The sequence below is a fragment of the Corvus moneduloides genome, chromosome 3 (assembly GCF_009650955.1).
Source record: "Corvus moneduloides isolate bCorMon1 chromosome 3, bCorMon1.pri, whole genome shotgun sequence".
Classification (NCBI taxonomy): Eukaryota; Metazoa; Chordata; class Aves; order Passeriformes; family Corvidae; genus Corvus; species Corvus moneduloides.
In genome coordinates, this window is record NC_045478.1 from 97,859,731 (window position 1) to 97,882,061 (window position 22,331).

At 43.3% G+C, this 22,331-nt stretch overlaps 2 protein-coding genes across 7 annotated transcripts in view; one reads left to right on the forward strand and one right to left on the reverse strand.

Moving 5' to 3' along the window:
- BICRAL (BRD4 interacting chromatin remodeling complex associated protein like) overlaps positions 1 to 3,170 on the reverse strand; it is a 36,818-nt gene extending 33,648 nt beyond the window's left edge. For 3 of the 6 annotated variants that reach the window (XM_032102881.1, XM_032102884.1, XM_032102883.1), the window contains exon 1: positions 1,700 to 2,159. The gene's annotated coding sequence lies outside the window, so the exon portion shown is untranslated. Of the gene's footprint in view, positions 1 to 1,699; positions 2,160 to 2,946 lie in introns of those variants that run through there. The other 3 variants (XM_032102880.1, XM_032102882.1, XM_032102885.1) reach the window with 2 other exon arrangements.
- Positions 3,171 to 12,842: 9,672 nt separating this feature from the next.
- Positions 12,843 to 15,483, forward strand: TBCC (tubulin folding cofactor C). The gene has a single exon (XM_032102887.1). The coding sequence runs from the start codon at positions 12,899 to 12,901 to the stop codon at positions 13,931 to 13,933; it is 1,035 nt and encodes a 344-aa protein (XP_031958778.1). The 5' UTR covers positions 12,843 to 12,898; the 3' UTR covers positions 13,934 to 15,483.
- The last annotated feature ends 6,848 nt before the right edge of the window (positions 15,484 to 22,331 follow it).

A 22,331-nucleotide genomic window follows, 5' to 3' on the forward strand; every position in this document is an offset into this window, starting at 1 on the left:
AGAATGAGCAACAGGAATGGGGAAGCCCTCCTCTGGTGTGTCAAAAAAACAAAAACCCAAGAACTACACAACCATTCCACACTCCTCAGCGGGCACAGCCTAAGTTGGTCTGGCAGCACACTTTGCTCTTCCCAGGTACAGGTGATGTTGGCATTAAACTCAAGCCTCATGAGCTTTGAGCAGATCGTACAGAAATGTTAAAACAAAAAAAAAGTGGTTTTGGAAAAAAAACCCAAGCAAGTATTTTTAGTCCTCTTCCTAAAAACAGCACCAAAACAAAACCTTAAAAATATATTGAGGTCGAGCTGCCAAATTAAGTCATTTAGAAAAGACAGCTTCCTCTACGACATAAAGGAGCGATGAAAACTTGAAAATACGCTAGCCCCTCCCCCCACCAAAAAATTACAAAGATAGTAACAGCAACAAATAAAGCAACCTAGCCACCAAAAAATTACCTATGCTTTTATTTTTTGCCAGCGCTTTTAAAGGTACTGAAGCCTTTTCAATGAAGAATACCTTGCCCTATGCACTACACTGGATCCTTTTTTACAGGTGGATTTCTTTTTCAATGTCATGTTTTATTTTTTTGGTCATTTTTTTGGTTCCGAACAAGATGTTCTTTCAAATCTTTTTTTTAAATTCCTATACTCTGAATGACAAGAAACACGTATTTCAGAGGTAAAAAAACAAGCTTAGAAAGGGATGTTGGCAGGCTTGAAGCTGCGCCCACGGGCCCCTGCGAGCTAAGCCTGTTTAACACCCCCCTCAAGACAGTAACCAAAGACTAGGAAAGGAATGTGGGGTACGGGAGGGAAGCAAGGCTTTTAGGATTTCGCGGAGAGGCTCCCAAAGCCCAAGACAAGAACGCTTCCCAGACAAGACACAGAAATATGGCCCGAGCTGGGCGCGACGGCACCGCCCCACACGGCGCGGCGACAGCAGAAAGACCTTAAAATGGCGCCCGTGGGGGAGGAGAGCGGGTGAAACTGCGCAACAAACGCTGGCAGGGAGCCAGGCAGCGCCATCTTCCCGCTCCCCCGCGTAGCCGGGGCTGCCTGCCCGTCGAGCCCGGGCACGGCCGGGGCCGCCGCCGGAGCCGCTTTCCCCTCTTCCCTGCAGTCCCTCGGCCACCCCGCCCTGCCGAGCCCGGGGAAGGAGAGGAGCGGGGAGCTGGGAATGGCGAAAGGCAGAGGCCTCCACATCTCCTTCCTCCCCACCGTGATTAGAAACAGTTCTAATATCAACGTGCTTTCTATACGTCGTTCTATTTTGCCCGGCTTTTAACATCTCTATGCCTGTTTTCTGCCATTATCTGTAACTGAATTTTGCAATTAATACCAAAAAAGCAAAATATCATTTACATACTGAATATCACTCGTGACTCAATAAATGTTAACAGTGAGCATTTCAGAAAACCCCCTCCACGACCGACTACTGTTTCAAGCCACAAGTAAAAAATGTATTTACAAAATACTGCTTCTTTTACGCAAAATAATCCCAGCAGCACCAAGGATAGGATTCACATCCATTCTACAGCGAAGCCAAAGGGGTCACTCCAGAAAGAGACGCTTTATTGTGTTTTAAAGAGGCGTTACAATTAAATATTATTTCTCTCCAAAAGAAAAAAAAATAAAACAAAAAGCACATCGAAAAACTTGGTCCCGAAAAGGCGAAAAAAAGCGCATTAGCCCAAACCTACCGCTCGAGCATTTCGCGCACCCACAAAAAGCGGCACCGTTTCCATTCCTCGGTTAAAAGCAGGAGGCACGGAGCGATTCGGAGGAAATTGCAAATAAAAAACCAAACAAATCAAATCAAATCTAGTGGCGACACCGAAAACGAGGAAATGAGTGAAAAATAAATCCCCAGAAGGTACAAATCTGAGACACAAGCTCAAAGAAAAGACAAGATTAGGGTGGTGGCGAGTGGACGGGGGAAAGGAAAAAATCAAGCCATGAGTGAAAAAGGGAAAAAGAAAAGAAAAATCCTTCCCAGCTGCACAGCCAGGAGAGAGACGAAGTGTCTCCATTTTCCCGACGAGGAGGAAGAAAAGACTGTTTCACAGACCACAGAGCTTTAGAGAAAAGCAAAGAAACGAGGGGGGAAAAAAAAGAGGGAGGAGATTTGAAAAGATTATTTTTCTTTCTCCCTCACACACTCTCTCTATCCCCCTCTCTCCCTCTCACTCTCTCTCTCACACTCACACATACACACACACACACACTCTCTCTCCCTCCTCTCCTCTTTCCATCCCTCTCTTGATGGCCATCAAGGGGGCGGAAAATAAAAAAAAAAAAAAAAGACAACAACAACAACTAATTTTAAACCGGCTCAATCAATGAGTCATTAAAAGAGATTTTTCTTCCCTCCTCTCCTGAATTTGCATGGCATCAGCAAGAAGGAGAAAAAAAAAAAAAAGAAAAAAAAAACCCACCCCAAACCTCTCCCCTCTCTGCAGCTATCAGCCTGGACCTGAAACCTTATCTCTCCCTTCAACCCCCCCACCCCCCCCCCCCCCCCCGCGCCTTTATTTTAAGAAACAACTTTTTTTTTAAGTGCCCTCAGCAGCCACCACCACCAGCCTCGCGGAAAAAAAAAATTAATATATATAGTTCATTTCCATGTGAATCCACATCTGCCCAAACAACAGCCACCCACAAAATATCCCTCTTCTTCCTCCTCGTCTCCCCTCTCGCTCGCTCTCTCTCTAGATATATATTTATATACATAGCCCCAGAGCCAATAGCTCTCTGGGCTGAAACCTAATATCCTGGTTTTGGCAACTCCTGGTTGTTAATTTGCTCCTCTTTCTTTTCTGTCTGTCTGGAGATAGATTTCCCCCCTCTCTTTTCCCTCCCCGAAGGAAGGGAGGAAGGAGGTTGTGTGTTTTTTTTTTTCCTTGAAATTTTTATCACAAAATTATAATACACTCAAAGGGAAACTCACCGTCATGAAAAAGCAGTGCCTTGTCAACGGGGTTTCTTCGCCATCACATCAGGGGCTGGCAGTGTAGGAGAGAGAGAGGGAGAGCGAGAGAGCGAGGGAGGGAGGGGGGAGAGCGAGCGGGAGAGGGAGCGAGCGAGAGAGGGGGAAAGAGAAAGCGAGCGAGAGGAGAGCGCGGCTCCGCTCGGCTCCGCTCCGCGCCCGCACCGCCACCGCCACCGGCACCGCACCGCCGGGCCCGGCACGGCACGGCCGCGCAGCTCCGCCGGGACACAACGCCGCAGACCGGCGCCCGGGCACACGCACCGCCGCCCTGGCATGATGAGTCCCCAGCCTCAGCGCGATCCTCGCTCCGCGTTTTTACAGCCAGGCCCTTTAAAAACTTTAGCTCCTTTTTTTTTTTTTTTTTTTTTTTTTTTTGGGGGGGGGGTGAGGGGGGGTTGCTTTTGAGAAAGCCGTAGGTCCGGCTACCTAGCCCGAGCTGTTTGCTTTAGGTTAAAAGTTGGGGTGTGTTAGGGGTTACAGGAAAATAAACTAAAGTTTTTATCCTGTTAATGTCAACAATTTGGTTGATTTCCTTCATATTAAAGCTGTAAGCCACTATAAGCTTTGTGGGAGGGAGGGGATTCCCAGAAAAATAAATGCAAGACCAGGGGGCTCCCCAGAAAAATAAATGCGAGGTCACCTTGAAAAAGATAAGATTTGATCCCCTGACAAGCTACAAAATTTTAAGTATTTTTAGATGTATTCTTATCAGCCTTGCTGGAAACAAATTACATTAATTTCAACTACTTAAAAAAGTTTTGGGTAACCTAAAAATGTTAATTTGAAGTCAAAGGTTATAGCACTGAGAGTTCATTGATGCTATTCTACAGTTCACTTGTGCTAAAAGCATTAATAACTTTATTCAAAGCTTTTTCATTATAGAAAATGAACCCAGCTTACAGTATTCATTTCATTCATTCACTGAACGTAATTTAAATAATTCTAAAAAATTAATTATTTTTGCAGATAATTCAGAGAAGCCTGATTTATTTAAAAAAAAAAAAACCACATTTTGATTGAAAACAGATTCTTAGCATGCAGATATGTATAGTAATGCTTTCAAAACAACAACAAAAAAACTCTTTAAGACCTTTATTTTGCTAGTAATGGTAATTCCCAAGGGCTTTTCTATTTTATTCCTAAGTAACTTTGTTAAGTTACTCCTTAGAGACGAGGATTTGAAGACTTTATTTAGTAGCACATCCTTCTTTATTAGTTTTCATAGCTCAAAGAAACTCCTAAAAAGGTTTTGGTTTTTAAATACAACTGTATCAAAATGGTTATGGACAGCGTACTAAGTGGACCTTCTCAAAGAAGTTGGCCTGATTCCTTATCTTGTAAGAAGAAAAACCTCAGCATTGCTTTTCAATTTGAATCTTGTTATATTATTTTTTTAAGTAATCAACCAATTCCAAACTTTTTTTTTCCCCCAAGCTAAGACTCTTCTACAAACCTTGTTTACATGCATGCCCACAGTAGAAAACTGAGGTGAAGTTTCAAATCATCCCTAAGTGGGAGGGTTGGGCCCAAGCAAACAAGCCTTTGCAGGAGTCCAGCAGATCCTTTGTGTAGCCCAGACTGAACCCACACATGGCAGTGTGTTATTAAATATATATAATATATAACATTATATTATATATAATATTAACTGCCCTTCTCATGAGTACAGCAAGGACCCCAACAGCCACAGCATGGACGGAAACACCACACACGCCAAAGAGCTCTGGAAGAGCTGTAAGCCTGTACTCCTGACACCAGCATTAGAAAATCCAAAAGGCCAAACTTCAAGGTTCCTAACTTCAGCAAATGCTTCAAGGCCAAACTCTGCCCTGAATTCAAGCCTACTCAGCATCACTGGCTTTAGAGAATATTGCTCAACTTGTATGGAGGGATACCACCAGCATTCTTCTGATTTGCTTAACAGGAAGGAACTTTGCTTCAGAGGTTACAAGGCAGAACATTTGATCAGTGTATTATTATCACTCTCCCAGCCCTACAGAAACCACAAATAGGAAGTAGGCAATATGATACAAAGAAGGAACTGGAGAAAGGAAGACAAATAATTTTGAATGGAGTCTGTTATCATAAGAAATACAAGGAATCCTACATAAATTTTCCATGATGGTGCCCTAACTAACTTTCCCTGAAGGATGTTTCAAAGCAGCATTGACAATAGCATTACTAAGCAGGTACAGTACAAAAAGGGAAGGAGAGCTAACATCATCTATACAATGAAGCACCCTGCAGCAACTAGATTTCTTCACATCTACACACATTTGTTTCCAAAAAAAACTGGCTCAGGTAGAAATGGTTACCAAAAAAAATCAAGGGCTGGATGTAACTGTATAGGTCATATTGAAGTATGCACTTAATGTTACCTTCAATAATAAGAGGTCTGAATGCAGTCAACAGCTGTAATGTTACCACTTTCAGGTGTACTACAGAATTTTCCAGACCATGTTTTAAAGAACTACTGCTTTTTGCTGGCAGGTACTCATGCTTTTTTAAGAGCATCATGTGGTGTTTCAGAACTGGGTGTCATTGCCCCAGGAGGTTACCCCTCTTCTCACTGCCTTACATTAATACAAAAGACCCTTGCATGTCAGCATTCTTCTACCTCAAGGTCACCTGCTCAGAGCTGTCATCTTCAACCAGAGTCCTATTCTCCAAATTATGTACAATGCATAATCAGTTGCTGTCTTTCTTGAGCTTTCACAATCACATTAATACATTTTCCTGCAGCAGCTTTATAAGGAGCAAGGGGAAATAAGCACGAGAAGGAAGGCAAGACCAGTGTCAAAAGGAATGAGGTAAATCTTTAGAAGACAGACACTGGTGTAAAAACAGCTACTGGGAACATCATGTGCAGCCATCACACAACAAACTACTTGGCTGTATTTTGACACCAGCTGTCAAACTGTGACCATGCTGTTTAACAAATACCACTCTCATAGGTGTGCAAAGACACCGAGTGACATTTGGAGTGTCTGATACATCGCCCTGAAATGACGGACTGTGAAGAACTGAAAACTATGCTTAGATATTGAGAGGGAGAAAATAAGGGGGTACGAAACACCCGCATTCATTCTGTCTCCAGGTTTCTCCTACATTAAGTCACTTTGTTGATAATCAGCCCATTTTTCCAGGTCTGCATCACATACATTCCAATTCTTGTCCAATCATAAATTAGTACCCCAAAAGAAGATAAAGCAGCAGTAGATTCATAATGAAGAATTTAAGGACTAAGCTAGTGCATTAAAGGAATTAATTCCACAGCCATCCCAAGATTCTTGCATGAATAGATGGTTTGTAACCTCAACTCACTGCATCCTTTCAGAGATATATTGGATGGAAAAGAATGCCATTTACTCCACTGCAGCCTTGCTTCCTCAGACCAAATCCTTCAGCTCTATTGATCTATTGATGGCACTTCTTCCTCCCATGCTTCTTTCTCTCTCCATTCATTAACATGTTTCTCACACCTTTTATCCCTCTACACACTGCTTTATTAATTAATTATTTAAATAAGAACAAATTACTAAGCTTGAAGGTACAGAAACAAATACGTCATCATTAAAGGGCACAAGCAATAGAGAGGCAGAGGTCTACCTCTAGTAGTAGGGCATGCAAATACAGTGGCATGAAGGCAGACAAGGATTTTAACATGGAATATAAATGTAACATAACACATGAAAAAGTTAGTTCAATATCCATACTAACCACCAAATTTTGAATAATTGGCACCACTATTTTGATGACTCACCAGTAAAAATTACCTAAACATCACAACGTTCAGCTTGATACCATGCCTTCCTTACACAAAACAGTACTTACAAAACCTGGGTCATAACTGCATGATGTAATTTGTAAAGCTGTATGACTCCAGTATCAATCATCATACCAAAGACAGGACTACCTAACCAAAGGTATCTTAAGGGGTGATTGGTAAGGACGTAGGTAGTAAGAGGAGGTAATGAAGAGTGAAGCTCAGAACAAGAGATTTACACCAATACCAGAAGACAGACAGGTTTCTATGACTGGAGATGGTGTGATGGCCAACAGGGCTGGTCTGTGATGACTCGAAAGAGCAGATTTTGGAGAACTGTGCTTCTCTGAGATGGGGATCTGACATACAGCAGACAATTAAGTAGAGCCAAAGAAAACATGGTGACTGGGGGTCCCATTGAAACAAATGGCAATTCAAAATTATTACTGGAACAGATCAAGAATAACTATATCATTCTCTAGGTTATTTAAATATAGTCTCATATTCTTCAGCTTAGAGTACCTTAAAAAGAGGAATTAAGTTTGAAATATTAATAGCTCTCACTTCCAAGTTAGAATAATCTTAAGATACTCAGCCACTGAAATGTATCAGAAAAAAAAAATAAAAAACAACTCACCTCTAGAGACAGAACTTTACTACAGAAATAATGGAGAAGTCATCTTCCACAACTAACACTGCCAAAATTTATAGAAGAGTTTAAACTAAAAATGATGGCAGAAATTGGGACAACCTTCTATGATATTCATCGTTAATTTGGCTAGCACAGATGAATGGGAGAAAAATCAGGTAAGTAAGGATACAGAAACACAGAGGAGTATATTAATGAATAGATGGACACAAGGGTTTGGGGGTTTTCTAAAATGTAGTAGTAATTAAAAACAGCAACCAGGCAATGAAACTAACAAAAGAACCATTCCTAATACAACTGAGGTGTTCTGGAAGATGTTAAAAAAAAAAACAAACAAATAATAGGAGGAATTTAAGCAAAAAATGGAGGCCTAAAACATGAAATTAGGTGATACAGGGATATAGAAATACAGTAGAATAATAAATTATACCAAAAGCATTTGTTTTCTTGAAAGAAACAAAGACATGCTAAGCTATACTTGTATAAGGACAAGACAAAATGGAGGAACAGAAGGGACATTATTAATAAAGCATCACCTAAGTCACGACTTTTGAGACAGAATAGTTTTACTTGGGCATTTCTGAGTCCCTACTATGAAACCAACTGGGTAAGATTTGGATATAAATGAAGACTGCTGTAAAAGAAGTTTTCATGTTATCACTAGAAAGTGTATCAATATGAATGGAATTTATTCTCAGATTTAGACTGAAGAACAAATGCTAATTATAGGAGGAGGGAACCCTCATTCAAAATGATAGCTGACAGACTTTTTTGATGAATAAATGGTAAAAAGAATACAAGTATAGTTTTATCCACGAGGGAGTATACTACAGGAGAGCTAATAGGAAAACTTGGATATGACTTGGAGTTAATTCAATTTAAATTACTGAGAAAGATAAATGGAATATATTTGCAAGTAAGATTCACAATTCCAAAACAGAAAACTTTGATATGCTATTGAACCTAGGTGGTCCATTGAACTGGCTAGTCCAATAACCATAGTTTCCTGAAATGCATTAAAAAAAATTGTAAAACTATCTGAAGTATAAAGCAAGGCAATGAAAAAAATCTCTCAAACTCCATAATTAATAGAACAATTGCCTCAAAGGAAGAGTCCATAAAGCAGTATCTCTAGCTTACATACCAGTTCTTCAGAATTTAACTACAGTCAGTTAGCAAGTTAGGATTCCATATAGCAGTCAGCAGCTAGGCCTGGACCAAACCTAAGTGAGTTTCTGCTCTTGAGCTCTTGTGTTTAACTTATTTTGCCTTGCTTTGTTAACCTGGAAGTACCTCTTGTCATAAAATGTTATGCTTTGAAGTCTGTCCCTGGTTTTGAAAGACAACTCGTTTTCATAGAACTTAATCTGTTTCTCCACCTTTGGCACTGGAAATACCAGGTTCTCAGAAGGGACCAGCTCAGACTAGTTTCAAAACAAGTGCACCTTGACTGGTTGGAATATAATTAGTATCTTAAGCATTCTTAAGGATTACATTTCAAAGCTTTTGCATTACTCACAGCAATTAAGTTGCACCAAATAAGTTTCATAGTTTTAACTCTGTAATTAGTGATTTAAAAAAACATGTATTTTACATTGTCCTGGTTTTCCATATGGCCAAATATATTAAGCACAACATTTTAGTGCAAACCAAAGCTTTTCAAAAAACAATCAGTATGCCAAACGTAATGTTCAAAGAATTTCTTTTTTCCAAAGGAACCGAGGTACAGTAACTCGGCATTCACTTTTAATGAAGCCCCATTGCACCGTGAAAAATGTGCAGCCTACAGTATCTTAAATGAATCATAATATGGCTTGCATCTTTAATGCCTGATCACAGTGCCAGAGGAGTTCAAAGAGCCCTTACTAAAACCATCAGCAGAATACGCTGGTTGCACAAGCCGCTGAAGTACCTACTTTGTAGCCAGAAGTAATTACGTTGCTCTGCTAATCTCTTCTGCAGAAACTCAATCTAACAGGCAGAGATCACATCTATCAGATAAGAGCTCCATGCAAGGCACAGAGGCTGCTGCTTTTCTTGAAAACACACATAGCATTTTGTGTGTGTGACAGTGCAACATACACGCATTACGCCCTTTGGAATAAGAATTGTCAGTGTTGGGAATACGTACTGATGATAAGCAATAACTCCCTTCCTTCCTTCCTCTGCTTGAGAGACTGCAAATCTGCATCTCGAGATCACACCACAACGATAAGGTTCCTGACTTTTACAAGCACAGGAACCTCAGGTGTAAGAATCCATTATTATGAGGCTGAATACTCAGCTGCCTCTGTGGATCTCTCTTTTACTGCCCAGTCTTCTTAAAATAATGATGGAACGAGACAGGATCTTGAACCTTCAGCTGAACTACACAATACATCTCACTTAAAAGGCTGTGAGGTAATGCTGTCGAGCTATAGCAAATCAGTGTGAAGTATTTCAGGTAGATAGCATTCATGACTGATAACCATGGGACACAGATTTAAATGTGGAAGCATGCACAGAGCTCATGTTTTGGAGTTTCACAGCACTGGATCAAAGTAAACAAGTGCAACCTGCAACTTCACATAAAACAAACTACACTGTACAGTGCAAACAATGGCAAAAGGTCTTACTGAAATGATTTCTATCTACTTTCAAACCAGAGAGGAAAGAAAGCACATCCAAGAGGAGAAAAACAGGAAAAACGTATAACACAGAGAATTATGTACCTTACTTTTTTCTCATACCCTCAAACAGCCAAACTACTTGTTGCAGCTTACCCAAATGAGTCCAAAGCCTGAGCTAGAAGGCTTACATTTTATTCCAGTGGTTACTGTTTGGCACACTAAGCAGCCTCAAAACATAGAAGTGGCTGCCAGCAGTCAGGAAGAAAATTGTCAGTCTTTGCATGACCATTAAAAAAAAAAAAAGTATATCTATATATATATATATATATATATACATGCCAATATCAATTATACCAAAACCTCAAATTGTAAGTGTGGAAAGTAATTTTGGAACATCAAGATGAAATAGTTGGAAGATTTGACAGCTCCCTTTTTCATTTTTCATTATGGTCATATATTTCACCTTCTTGCATCTGGATTTTTTTTGCTTTTAACCAAAAAAACAATTGTATGCATTAGCAAGGTAAAAATATTCCAGTCTCTCCCAGAAGCTTCTATTCAAAAGGTTATTTGGTCCTCATTAATTTAAACCTCCAGCTGCCTATAGAAAAAACAATTCAGAATATCTAGCATTCTAAGTGTCCAGATATAATAAGCAGTAATTATACTACAGCATAAAATATTTAGCACTTATTCTGTGCTGTGTACAGTAGTGTTTGCTTGCAATCCTTCCATATATAAAGTTCTTTTACCCAGTGCAGTTCATCTACTGGCTCACATCTGTGTAACAATACCAAAGCCATACTCCAGGAACATTTGTGCCTATGAAAAACAGCAAAAACCTTTTTCTGTCAATATTCTCACGAATGGGATAAGCACTTCCATCACTGTTACCACCTGTATTAGCTAGACTCATGGGAACATAAGGCAAAAAGAGCCTGCTAGCTAAAACTAAACTACCACATCTTTCAACAACATGGAAATAAGGATTTTTGTCTTCCGGAGAATTAATTGCACCATATTCCTGCCTAATGAAACATTGCTGCAATAACTGCAGGAGTGGATTTGACTATTTATTAGAAAAAATGCCTAAGACTTACTAAATGTATCATTTAAACACACTGGTAGGGAAAAATATCAAGCAAGAATATTTCAGTACCCTTCCTTTTTCATGACTGAGCACACTCTTCTTCTACAATCCAAGAGGTTTTAATTTTTAAGACTCAATCTGATTTTTCAGAAACAAAATTCTGAACATCCCAGTGTTGCAACAGATGTAATGCTGCGTTAAGAGCTGTAATGCATCAAACACTTCACCTATCCCACTGTCCATCCAACCTGCTCCAAAGTGCTGCTGTTACATAACAATCCCTTGCAATCCCCTTAGCTTTTATGTTAACACTGTTAAGGAAAGAATATTCTCTATTTTAGTGCAAGTCCTCTGTACATTGCAAGGGTTAAAGGCATTTCACTGCCTTTCCTCTGTCATCCCAACTGGACTGACTTTATCACATATAAGGTTTGGGTACTCCATACGTTCTAACATTATACCATTTCTAATACAGAAATTAAACCACATTTCTCAGGAAACAGCTACTTTCAAAGGCTATCTTTAAGGGGCATAACATCTTATACTTCCAAACAGGAACATTAGGCAAAAAACTCATGCTATTACCAGAGGACGGATAATTCAGATTATCTACTTTGGGTTTACCACTTTTTTGTTTCAATGGGTAGTCGTAGGTCCTGTGTTAATTTGTTACAACTGACATCGAAATGACAAGGGAAAGGAGGTGGTATTTGTAGAAATGAACAGGAGTTAAATTTGTTTTCACATTTCTAAAAGAGTGCTTAGTGTTAACTTTCTTTGCACAAATTAAAATACAATGAATAGAAAAACAATTCTCAAATGAATAGAGCACAACGACAGTCACTTTTTTACTTTGTAGCCAGTGTACTTAATTTCTGGTTCCCGCTGCAAATTTACTTAAAACACATTTCAGAATTATAAAAGCCTTCCTTCCCATGTTTCCATATAGGCCTCTGTGGATTGCTCATACAGTCCTCCCTCTGGAGCACAGTAATCCACTGGCACTGCTCCCACATTTTCCTTCAAGAACCGAACTCTCTTCTGGAACAAAACACTCCAGAAACCAAATAAGCACCTAGGAAGACATCGATCCACCTGGCAGCACCTTTGCAGCTACCTGCAAGGCTCAGCAGCCTTTTTCACAGCCACTTCACTGCGGGAGAGGGAGGCAGCAGGGAACGTTTATTAAAACACGGCGCTTACGGAGCCTCCCGAAGCCGCCGGCCGCGTGAGGCTGCCAGGGGACCCCACCCGGGCAGGGGGCCGGGACCGCCCGGCGCCTCGGCAACATGGGGGCGGCTCGGGGCGGCCCCGGCCCCGCTCGGGAGGGCGGGTGGAGCTCTGCACTGCGACCCCTCCGCCTCGCGCTCGGGCCCCGCACCGAGCCGCCCCTTTCCTCGCCCGCCCCGGCCCCGCCGCCCGCGGGAGCCCTGCGCCCAGGGTCGGTGGAGACGGGCGCGGCCCAAGGTACGGGGGCTGTTAAGTAGAGCAGCGGGAAAAAGCGGACAGCTCCGCGCGGGCACAGCGGGGGAGCGGGCCGGGAGCTTATTTATATCCCGGGCGCTAATTTGGGAAGCGGGATAACCCGCCCAGCGCGGCACCTGCCGCCAGCACTCACCCCATCCCGCGGCGAGGCGGCGGCCCCTTTAAGACCGCGGGAGACCCCTCCCTCCGGCCCTCCCGCCCTCCCCCGCCGCGCGTCTCCCGCGCCGCCAATCGGCGGCGGCGACGCAGTCAGGGCTGCGGGCAGCCAATCGGCGCGCCGCTTAGTGACCGCAGGGGAGGCGAGCGGCAAGATGGCGGCGCCGGGAGAGGCAGCTTCAGCGGCCGTGGCGGCTCCCTCACAGCCTGAGGTGGCCGCGGGCTTGGCCGCCTCCGCTGTGGTGCTGCCGGAGCGGCTGCAGCGGCGGGAAGCGGAGCGGCAGCAGGGCGTGGAGCGGCAGCGGCAGAAGAAGGAGGCGCAGGTAGTGAAGGAGGAGCAGAGCGAGTTCTTCCTGGCTGCCTTCGCCCGGGAGCGGGAGGCCGTGGAGGCACTGCTGGCGGCGGGGACGCTGGAGGAGGCGGCCGCCCGCCTGCAGGCGCTGCAGAAGCTGCTGACGGGCAGCGTGCGGTTCCTGGCGCCCTACGAGGTGCGGCAGGGGCAGGAGACCGTGGCGCGGCTGCAGGGGGACCTGGCGGCGCGGCGGCAGCAGCTGCAGCCCAAGAAGAAATTCGCCTTCCGCGCTCTCAAGAAAGAAGCGGCCCCGGGCAGCGCCCCGCGCCCCACCGAGCCCGCCCCACCGGCCCCCGCCTCGCCCGGCCCCGGTCTCGCCGAGGGCGAATCGGGCGGGCCGCCGCTATGCGGGTTCAGCGGCGCCCAGGACGAGGAGCTGGAGCTCGGCCCCGCGGAGCTGCTGCAGCGGGACGTGCTGCTGTCGGAGCTGCGCGGCTGCCGGGTGCGGCTCCGCGGCAACCCCAACACACTGCGGGTGCGCGACTGCCGCGGCTGCACCGTGCTCTGCGGGCCCGTGTCCACCTCCGTGCTGGTGGACGGCTGCAGCGACTGCCTGCTGGCGGTGGCCTGCCAGCAGCTCCGCACCCACCGCACCCGCGACTGCCGGGTCTACGTGCAGGTGACCAGCCGGGCCGTAATCGAGGCCTGCACTCAGGTCTCCTTCGCGCCCTACTCCTGGAGGTACCCTGGCATCGAGGGGGATTTCGAGTCGTCTGGGCTGGACAGAAACAATAACAACTGGAACCTGGTGGATGACTTTGACTGGCTGGCGACTGACAAGCCTTCGCCCAATTGGAGTCTGATCCCCGACCAGGAAAGAATCACTTGCTGGGACTGACTGCGGAGGCAGCTCTGCTGTGCAAGAGATGTAAACGCATTGATCCACAAACTATGGGACTTAATCCCCGATATGCCGTTAAGTGATTCCATTCAGTATTTAAATTTTTAATTATAGTATATGGCTGGATTTCTTAGTTGAAGAATACCAGTCATAGCGTTTACTGTTCTTACACAAGTTGCTGCTATAATCTGTATGTGGGATTTGCGAACTCTGAAGTACCTCATTGTGAGTTTTACCTAATTAAGGTGGGGCAAAGGCCACTGATACACAAACAAAAGCGAGCCTCCGTTAGAGCTGTTGTGCTGTTTTCACTCACCCAGGCAGAATATGAATTGGCTGCAAGACGTACAAACTGTACTGGAATGAAAAGATCAAATACCAAATTTTTCATATTTTTGTGGTTCTCCCGTTGCTGACAAGAGTACACTGTATCTTATGGGGAGTGCAGGACGGTACTGCTGTGAGGTAGTGGGGGAAAAAAAGGTTAATTTAAAGGAAGAGTTTGTAACTGCACAGTGCAGCAGACCGAGATGCATCTTAGGCTATGATACAATGATGAGCCAGTTTCTGTTGGTTCGGGTTAAGTCTGTAAGTTGGCTTTAGGCTTTTGTTTCAAGTGAGATAAGTCTAAAGGAAAAAACTGTTCTAATAAACATCTAATGCTCTTCTAATATATTGATTGTTCCAAGATTAACAAACTTAGGGAGTTTGTATAAATACTAAAGCTTCACAATCTGTAAATGTTATGTGAAAGGGTGCTGCTTCTGTAAGCAACTCGGAGGCATCCATCAAGTGCTGATGAACCTCACAGAAGCTGGGTTAATTGTTCCTCTGCAATCTGAAGCTTCAGGGGAGAGGTGTTCAGGGATGTCCCACTGGTTTACCAGACAGGCTTCTTGTGCTGTGATCCTAATTTGCAGAGCTCTGCTACTGCATGAGTGTGGTGTTGACAGAGGGAGTCAGCAAAACAGAAAGATGAGGTGCTATATTCCAATTCCAAAATTGCATGTTATCTTGCATAAAGTGCCGAATAATTTAAGTCTCTTCACTCCTGCTAAATAATAATAAAAAAGTAGCAGCACTGTGGAATGCAATGTCTTTCCAGTGCCCTGTTAGTGGTGCTGAAGTGACCACTGTCCATACATAAAGTATACATAGCACTTCTAGGTTTCTAAAACCCCTCTTTAACTTGTGACATTTTGCAAGAAATAATTGTTTCTCTTGCCTTAGCAAAAAGCTTTATTTTAAAACTGCAAATTGTCTATGCTGTGCAGCCATCATCTATGTGCCTCTAACAGACACTGAATCCTAGCTGAACCATCAAAAACTGCACCACTGCCAGAAGAACTACCTGAAACTTCGCTTGGGTGTTTGACTGGTTTTGAGCAGAAATTTTTTTAATGTGTTTTCAGCATATTTAATTTAAAGGGGGAGGGGAAAAGGGTTTTTTTTTATATTCCTGACAGCTTTCAGTTTTGTTCCGTTAACGTATATTTTTGACTGAATTGGATTTTGCATTTCAAATATACTTGTTTTGAATTGTTTCAGTTGTCCTTTTACTAATGATTCTTCTTTGCACTGTCAGCATCATAAAATGATTTAAAGAAGACACCCTCAGTCTTAATTTAATGTACATATTTTATATCCTTTTTTAGAGGGGTGTGATCAGTTGAGGCTCTCAAGTATCTTTTAACCCATCCATCTTAGTACAGAACCTGATTGTGTAGTTAATTGTTCTCCACAGATCCCAGTAGAGACAGATCAATCCTGTTAGCATCCTCTAGCCTTGAGACTGCAAAATGTTCAGCCTGTAAGAACTACAGTAACGCCTTTGTCCTACTTGCCCAAAGCTCTAAGCATGTACACGTCCTTCCTGTGGCGATGGATCCCGGCAGATCCAGGCAGGGAGAGAGACCCCAGGCTGTGGCAGGTACCAGGGCTGCACTGAGGCTTCCCAGTGCACTTCACATGGAAGTGCCATGTCCTGTTCCAGCTCTTGGCCCATGGCATGCAGTAGTGCCTGAATAAACAGAGCAGGAATCAAAACATGGAAGTTTAGTTTCTCTCTGAAATTGCGTCCTTGGGGATGTTTTTCACAAGTCAGTTATTGACATCCCAGCTCTTACCATTTTCTTTCCTCCAGACACATTGGTCAAACCACAGTTAGCAGGTAATACTCCTCAGGAACATGGTGCCACTCAACTACTTTCCCTTAAAGATTTAGCATTACCCTTGTAATACAAAACAGGTAACTGGCTCTTGGTGTCAGGCATGGCATGAAACAAGGAAATCCCATTTCAGAGTAGCAAGTCCAGAAAAGTTTGGTCAGGCAAATACCTAAATGTGATTTATAGTTCTAAATGTATCCCTTTATATATACACAGTTGCACATGTTTCCATACACCTTTTTAAATTACACTTTTCTAATGTAGAATCATTGTAGGAGAAATTCAAAACTATTTTGAAACAGAAGTATGTTAGTGCAGCGCGTGAACTCCAGCCCTAGTAAAGCTTTGCTGGTATGTTCATGAGCTATTCAGTATAGAAATTGCAACTTTTTTGGGTCTCTAAGGGAGAGAAGCCAAACCCCTAAGTATTTCTAGTCAGCTAGCAACACTAATTTTTAAAATTATTTTATATGGGAAAAAAGGTCACTGTTAGTATAAGCACTGGCAGGCTGCCATCTACGCGTCCCAGAACGTTCCATTCTGACACCATGGTGCAGACAGTGCAATACAATAACCCCCAGCATTCTGCAAGGCCTTCTAGGTAGGAAAGAGGTAAAAAGCCATGTGAGTGAGAGGATGCTGCTTGATACCCCCAAATTACAGTTCTTTGAGAATCCATTTTCCAGTCAAATCTAGTGGAAAGTGGCAACTCGGATACATTGTGAATTATGTTCTCAATAAATTTTAAGTATTTAAAAGCATGGTAGGAGTAAGTATATATGTTTTACAGAATGGTTGGATAGACACAGATATAGAAAAATCCGTATTTTAAATTCCACAGCTATTGCTTAAAACTCAACATTTCTTAGTATCTATTTTGGAAGGAAAAATAGTTTTTTATGTTGGCGCAAGTTTTGGAAATAAGGTGTTGGGGATATTTGGGGAGGTTTATGCTATAGAGTCTAGATTATTTTGCTCAATCTAATTACAAAGTAAACATTGAACATGAAAAGACTAAAAGTCTAGTCCACAGTATCTGTAGCTTAATCATGTCTGTAGGTTTTTCTTCAACTGACAAGCCATCAGAAAAATCATTTCCTCACTTAAGCTATTTGTTGAAGGGGTCAAAAACATACCTTAAATATGGAAGCGATGGAACAGTTTTACTGAGAGTGTCTGGCCTCAACAAGCAAGGAATTTTGTGCTGTCTTGTCTCTAGATGACTTGATGGTGGAGCATCTCCTACATCACATGGAAACAAAACTCCTTCTAAGAGAGTAAGGAGTGTGTCATGATGTGCTCTGAGCTGCCAGCTGCAGGTGTCCAGGCTCCTGGACTCCCCTTCTGAAGCCTGCAATTTAGAAATACTCAGAGGGAAGGTTGGACAGAGTTCAGATGTGCCAGGCTGCCTCCATCCTCTTGGGTCAAGGAGACTTGCAATGCCAGCTTGGTCAGAGGCATTTTGTCTTCCCGCTGATCGCAGCTTGGAGAAAGGAGAGCCACGTATGCTCGGTTTCTTCCCTCAGAGAAATAAGAAAACACCTGCCAGCCTCTTCTAGGCAGAAGCAGTCAGAACTGCTGTGGGAACAAGCTAGTTGCGAGCCAGCTTGCCTAGGAGCAAGATGGACTAAAAACATGAAGTAAGAGAGAAAACTGTTCAAAGAAGGCCAGTGGATGAGGATGTCCAGGGACAGTAATTCCCCAGCCATTTAAGAGCACCTCCAGCACCAGTTTGTCAGTGTGACCTACACAGTGGCTGGGTTCACTTACCCTGCATAATGTACAACTGAAGTGAGCAAAGTCTCTTCAAGAACTCTAGCTCTGGTTTTCATCTCGTTGCCACCAGAATAACCCAGAACTTCTTTAAAAATCACATAGTATAAATAAATTGATGATGCTAGACATCACAAGGGGCTGAAAAACAAATGACTGCCAGAGACACGGGGTAACAGAAACATCAGCACCATAAACCCGGTGCAAATTTGCCCTGAATAGAGGCTAACAGGCAGAAAGTTTATAAAAATAGTGGAGGGCATTGAGCTGCAGTACCATTTTCCACATCGAGTCAGGAAAGCAAAGTCCTGTTTCAAACATGTTTGAAAGACAGCCTGATTGGAAAACCCACCTCCACTCGGCAGCCTCACCAAAATCTTTAAAGCCAGCGAAACTTCCTTAGTTCACCACAGGGCTGTTACTCAGTGTTTTAAAGTTCCTAGGTGTCTGTGGAGGAAATAAAACAATCCTATGCAAAGGCACACAGCATCGAACCCATGGGAGAAATCTGAGGCCATTTTCCAGGCCACACAGAGCTTTGGGCATTGCCATTTGTTGAGGCACTGCAGGGTAGCACAGACCAAAACTTGCCTCCAGAGAAGGAGCCAGGAGCTTTGCTGCTGCTTCCCATGGGCCCATCACCTCACCAAGAGGCCTGTCCCGAGAGGGATCAACACTCTTCGGCTCCAGGCATTTCCCTTTGTTTGCCCCGGCTTCTCTGAATAACAAGAGCAGAAATGGAGTTACTTGCTTTCTCTCTTTATCTAGCCCTCCTTCACTTCAATAGATTCTGATGTGAGCTGTAGTAGAATTGCTGTGAGAAAAAACGGGTAAGAAATACATGCATAAGACAATTTCCTACACACTTCTATGAATTGTATTTTTGAAGGCTTGGCTTTCTTTTTTCAAAGTTTCTTATTTAAGCAATAGCTGCACGTAGACAAGGTTCAAATCTCAGTGGCTTTACCTGGAATTGCTTCAGGTTTTACTAAACAGCCAATTTCATCACATACAAGGAAAGACGGGAATAGCAAGAAAAAGGATCTGTGCAACTTGGGGAAATTTCAGCATTTCCATTCACATCATGCTCTGATTTATCTGACTGACTAGAGGATCCACCTGTTGTGCTGAGATGTTTTCCAGCAGTAATGACTATCATGAGCTTTTTGTGAGCTTCTTTTAATTCCCAACATATTTCTTTCCTGTTTCTGCAAGTATAAACTTTGATTTCTAACTCTTACTTTTTCAGCAGTGAATGCTACACCCCAGGTATCACAATAATACAAACAAATACTCATAATGACCATCTCGGGGCTCCAAAAAAGCTGTGTTTTCTGAACATGTTACACACCACATGAATGATGGCTGAAATCCTGGTAACTACACAGAGCAAAACCACACCAAAACCCCCACAGTGTGCCCCAGCAAAGTTCAGGAGCTACGGAGTCCAGCAGGTCAAATCACTCTTCCCAGGATTTACAACAATCGCAGCAGTGAATTTAGTACTTGCCTCTGTTCCCAGCCTCAGAACCTGCAGTCACCTCACATGCCACAAAAACAGTAGCCTACCTAGTTACCTGTGTAAGGAGGGGAAAAAAAGTCATAAATCAGACCTTTCTCCACCTGATAATCGTACTGTGAGGTACAGCATTTTTATCACATTGTTCCTCAGGAGTGGCCCTGTTCACACCACAGAGTTACAATTGAAAGCAAAACCATAAGTGAGGGTACATGAGCAAACCTCTCTGCACAATAGCTTCCCATCAAAGGTAAAACCAGACATCATTATTCTTGCAGTGAAATATAACCACTCCTAGGGAAAGGAAAGAAGAAAAAAAAGCCTCAGAAAGGCACACATTTCATATCACAGAGCAGTGTGAAAGAAAGACTGGGCCAGGAAATTATTCTTTTTACCAACTGAGGGTATTTCCATAGTTTAGGGGTATATGTATTTTATATTTTCTGCCCCCGAAGATAGGTTAAGATTGGTCCAGGCCTGAGAACCAGACTGTTTAACAAATACCAGATTAAATTGTTTAGATTCCTCTCTCTTAACTGATAAATGTGTAGCTTATATGTAGGTTAACAGGCATAGCTTTTTGGAAAGGTATCAATATTGTATTGTTATACATGCACATTATAAATTTAAACTAGATTTTGAATTTGAACAGATTCACGGTGAGATCAATAATAATTTGAATATTTTATTCTACCATTTTTTTCCTCAAATATTGGCATATGAATTATACATTTGAATTTAATAGACAACCTCTGAGGAGACCGTTAACTCAAACATTCTTGCAGCAATTAGCTTTTATCTGCTATGGATCAATTTCAGCATTTTCTACTTGAAATAGAAAGCGGTAGTAAGTGCCAAACTAAAGACAAATCACAGCCAAGAAAAAGCTTTTTAAGAAAAGCAGATGCCAGGCAAAAAGGGGCTTCTTTTTTAAACTGTCCACACCCCAAAACGCTTCTCGATGATCCCCCATCACCTTCCTCTCCCTTAGGTTGCTCTGCCAGAGACAGCCCCTAGCTGACAGGTTTGTGCCGATGCTTGCCCAGGGTTTGTCAGCTCCGTGTCTGGGATAATGGGAAAGCATTAATTCCCACTTTAAAAAGTGTTAACTTCATTTTTTGAAGGAAGTGTCAGAGTACTGCTCACCAGTCCCCTTTAAAACTCTCAAGCATGGCGAGTTAAGTTGATGGGTGGGGTAGTTTTTGCCACTCTAAGTCCCCAGCTGGTACTGAACTACTGAAACTACTTAAATCAACAGCACTTTTCCTAATCTGGGTTGTTTTGGTAGTGCTGATTGCCCTCTGTGATGACTTTAAGGGTACCACCCGAAGTCTCAAAGGTCTAATTAGTACGTGAGTGTCCCTTTCTGAACATCAGGATAATTACTGATCATTCCCCAGTTAACACTAGCAATTTAGCATTGATTTACGAGGACCCCTCCCGTTTCCTCTGTTTATAGGCAGAAAGTAAATTCGGAGGGATCTGTGAGCCTTGAAGGATGTCCTGCATGTTCTACTAAAGTACTTTTATTCCTGAATTAGAGGACGCACCGTAGTGTATACACCTACATGATTTTATCATCAGATTTATCATGGGTATCTAAATGTTAAATTATTAAGATGACAGGTGTTCAGACTCATCTGCTGAATATTAAATTACCCATATCCAGAGCAGCACTAGGCTTACATCTGTGGGTAGGTTTACTACTTTTTGTTCTGCAGGAAATATTTCATTGTATATCCTCATGACCCACAGACCTCATAGAGAATTCTTTTCCACTTTAATTACAGTTTCACTGTCATCACTGACAAGAAAGGAAATGGTTTCAAGTTCCTTTATCTAGAATTAACTCCAGGCTGTCAGATACTTTCCAAACTCAAGTCTCTTAGCTGAGCCCTGAAAGAGTCAGTGAAACGCAGCATGCGCGGCACTGGCTGTGGGGTATTTTGCCAGGAGAGATGCTATTTCAGCACCATGACTTATTGCATAAAAACACGAATAGGCTCTCTCAGAAACAGCACTTCTCATTCACTTCACGGCAAGAGGAGAGAATAGCCCGTGATGGATAATCACCTTCCCTGTCTCCTCTTACACACTCACCGGCAGGGGCAGCAGCGATGCAAACAACCAGGCTTGCTTCAGAAAAATCCCGGTTACCAGCTGCCCTCCAGCTCACTGCAATAGCGCCAGGATGGGCTGGGAAAGGTTCACCACACAAACCTGCTCTTAGGACAGGAAGAAATAGTGAATTGCCAGCCTTTGTCCTTCCTGAAGGAACCTTCAGCATTCCAGGATTTCAAATGGCAACTGAGCAGCATCCACGGTACCACAGAGCTGCAGAACACCAAAATACTATTTTTCAGTTCTTGGGCTTTTTCGTTATTGTCATTATTATTTTTCACACTTGCCTTGCTCCTAGTAGATCCCTTCCCCTCTCTGTCCCTGAGGGCTGGCGGCCATGCTCCTGGCAGCCACTAGAGGATGCCCCCAGAGACTCGAGTGGTGGCAGCAGCAGGTCTGGTTGACAGGCAAGAGAGAATCCTCCCAGTCCCTCTTCTGGGGCTGCTCCTTTCTCCCCTGCAGCATTAGGACCCATGCCCTCACACACCTGCAGGAGAATTTTCCATTGCTGGAGGTTGCTTGAGGTTAATTTTGCATTCTGGTGGCAGGGGTGAGCCAGTGCAGGAATTTCCCAGTAGCTCCAAACCTCTGTGGGGAAAGTGGGAGATGGTATTTCAAAGCAAGCTGAACTCCTCAAGCAGTGGAGAGAGTGAAAGCCCAGCACCTCTGCCTGCCTGAAACAGCTGTGTGGTGCAAGCAGGAGGCCACGGCCACAGGAGGGGCTTGTACCCTGCTTTCTGCCCACTAGAGCATGAAAGCAGAGCTGGCTGCAGGTCCTTCAGCAGAGCATGACGACCGCTGGGATGCTCCCTTG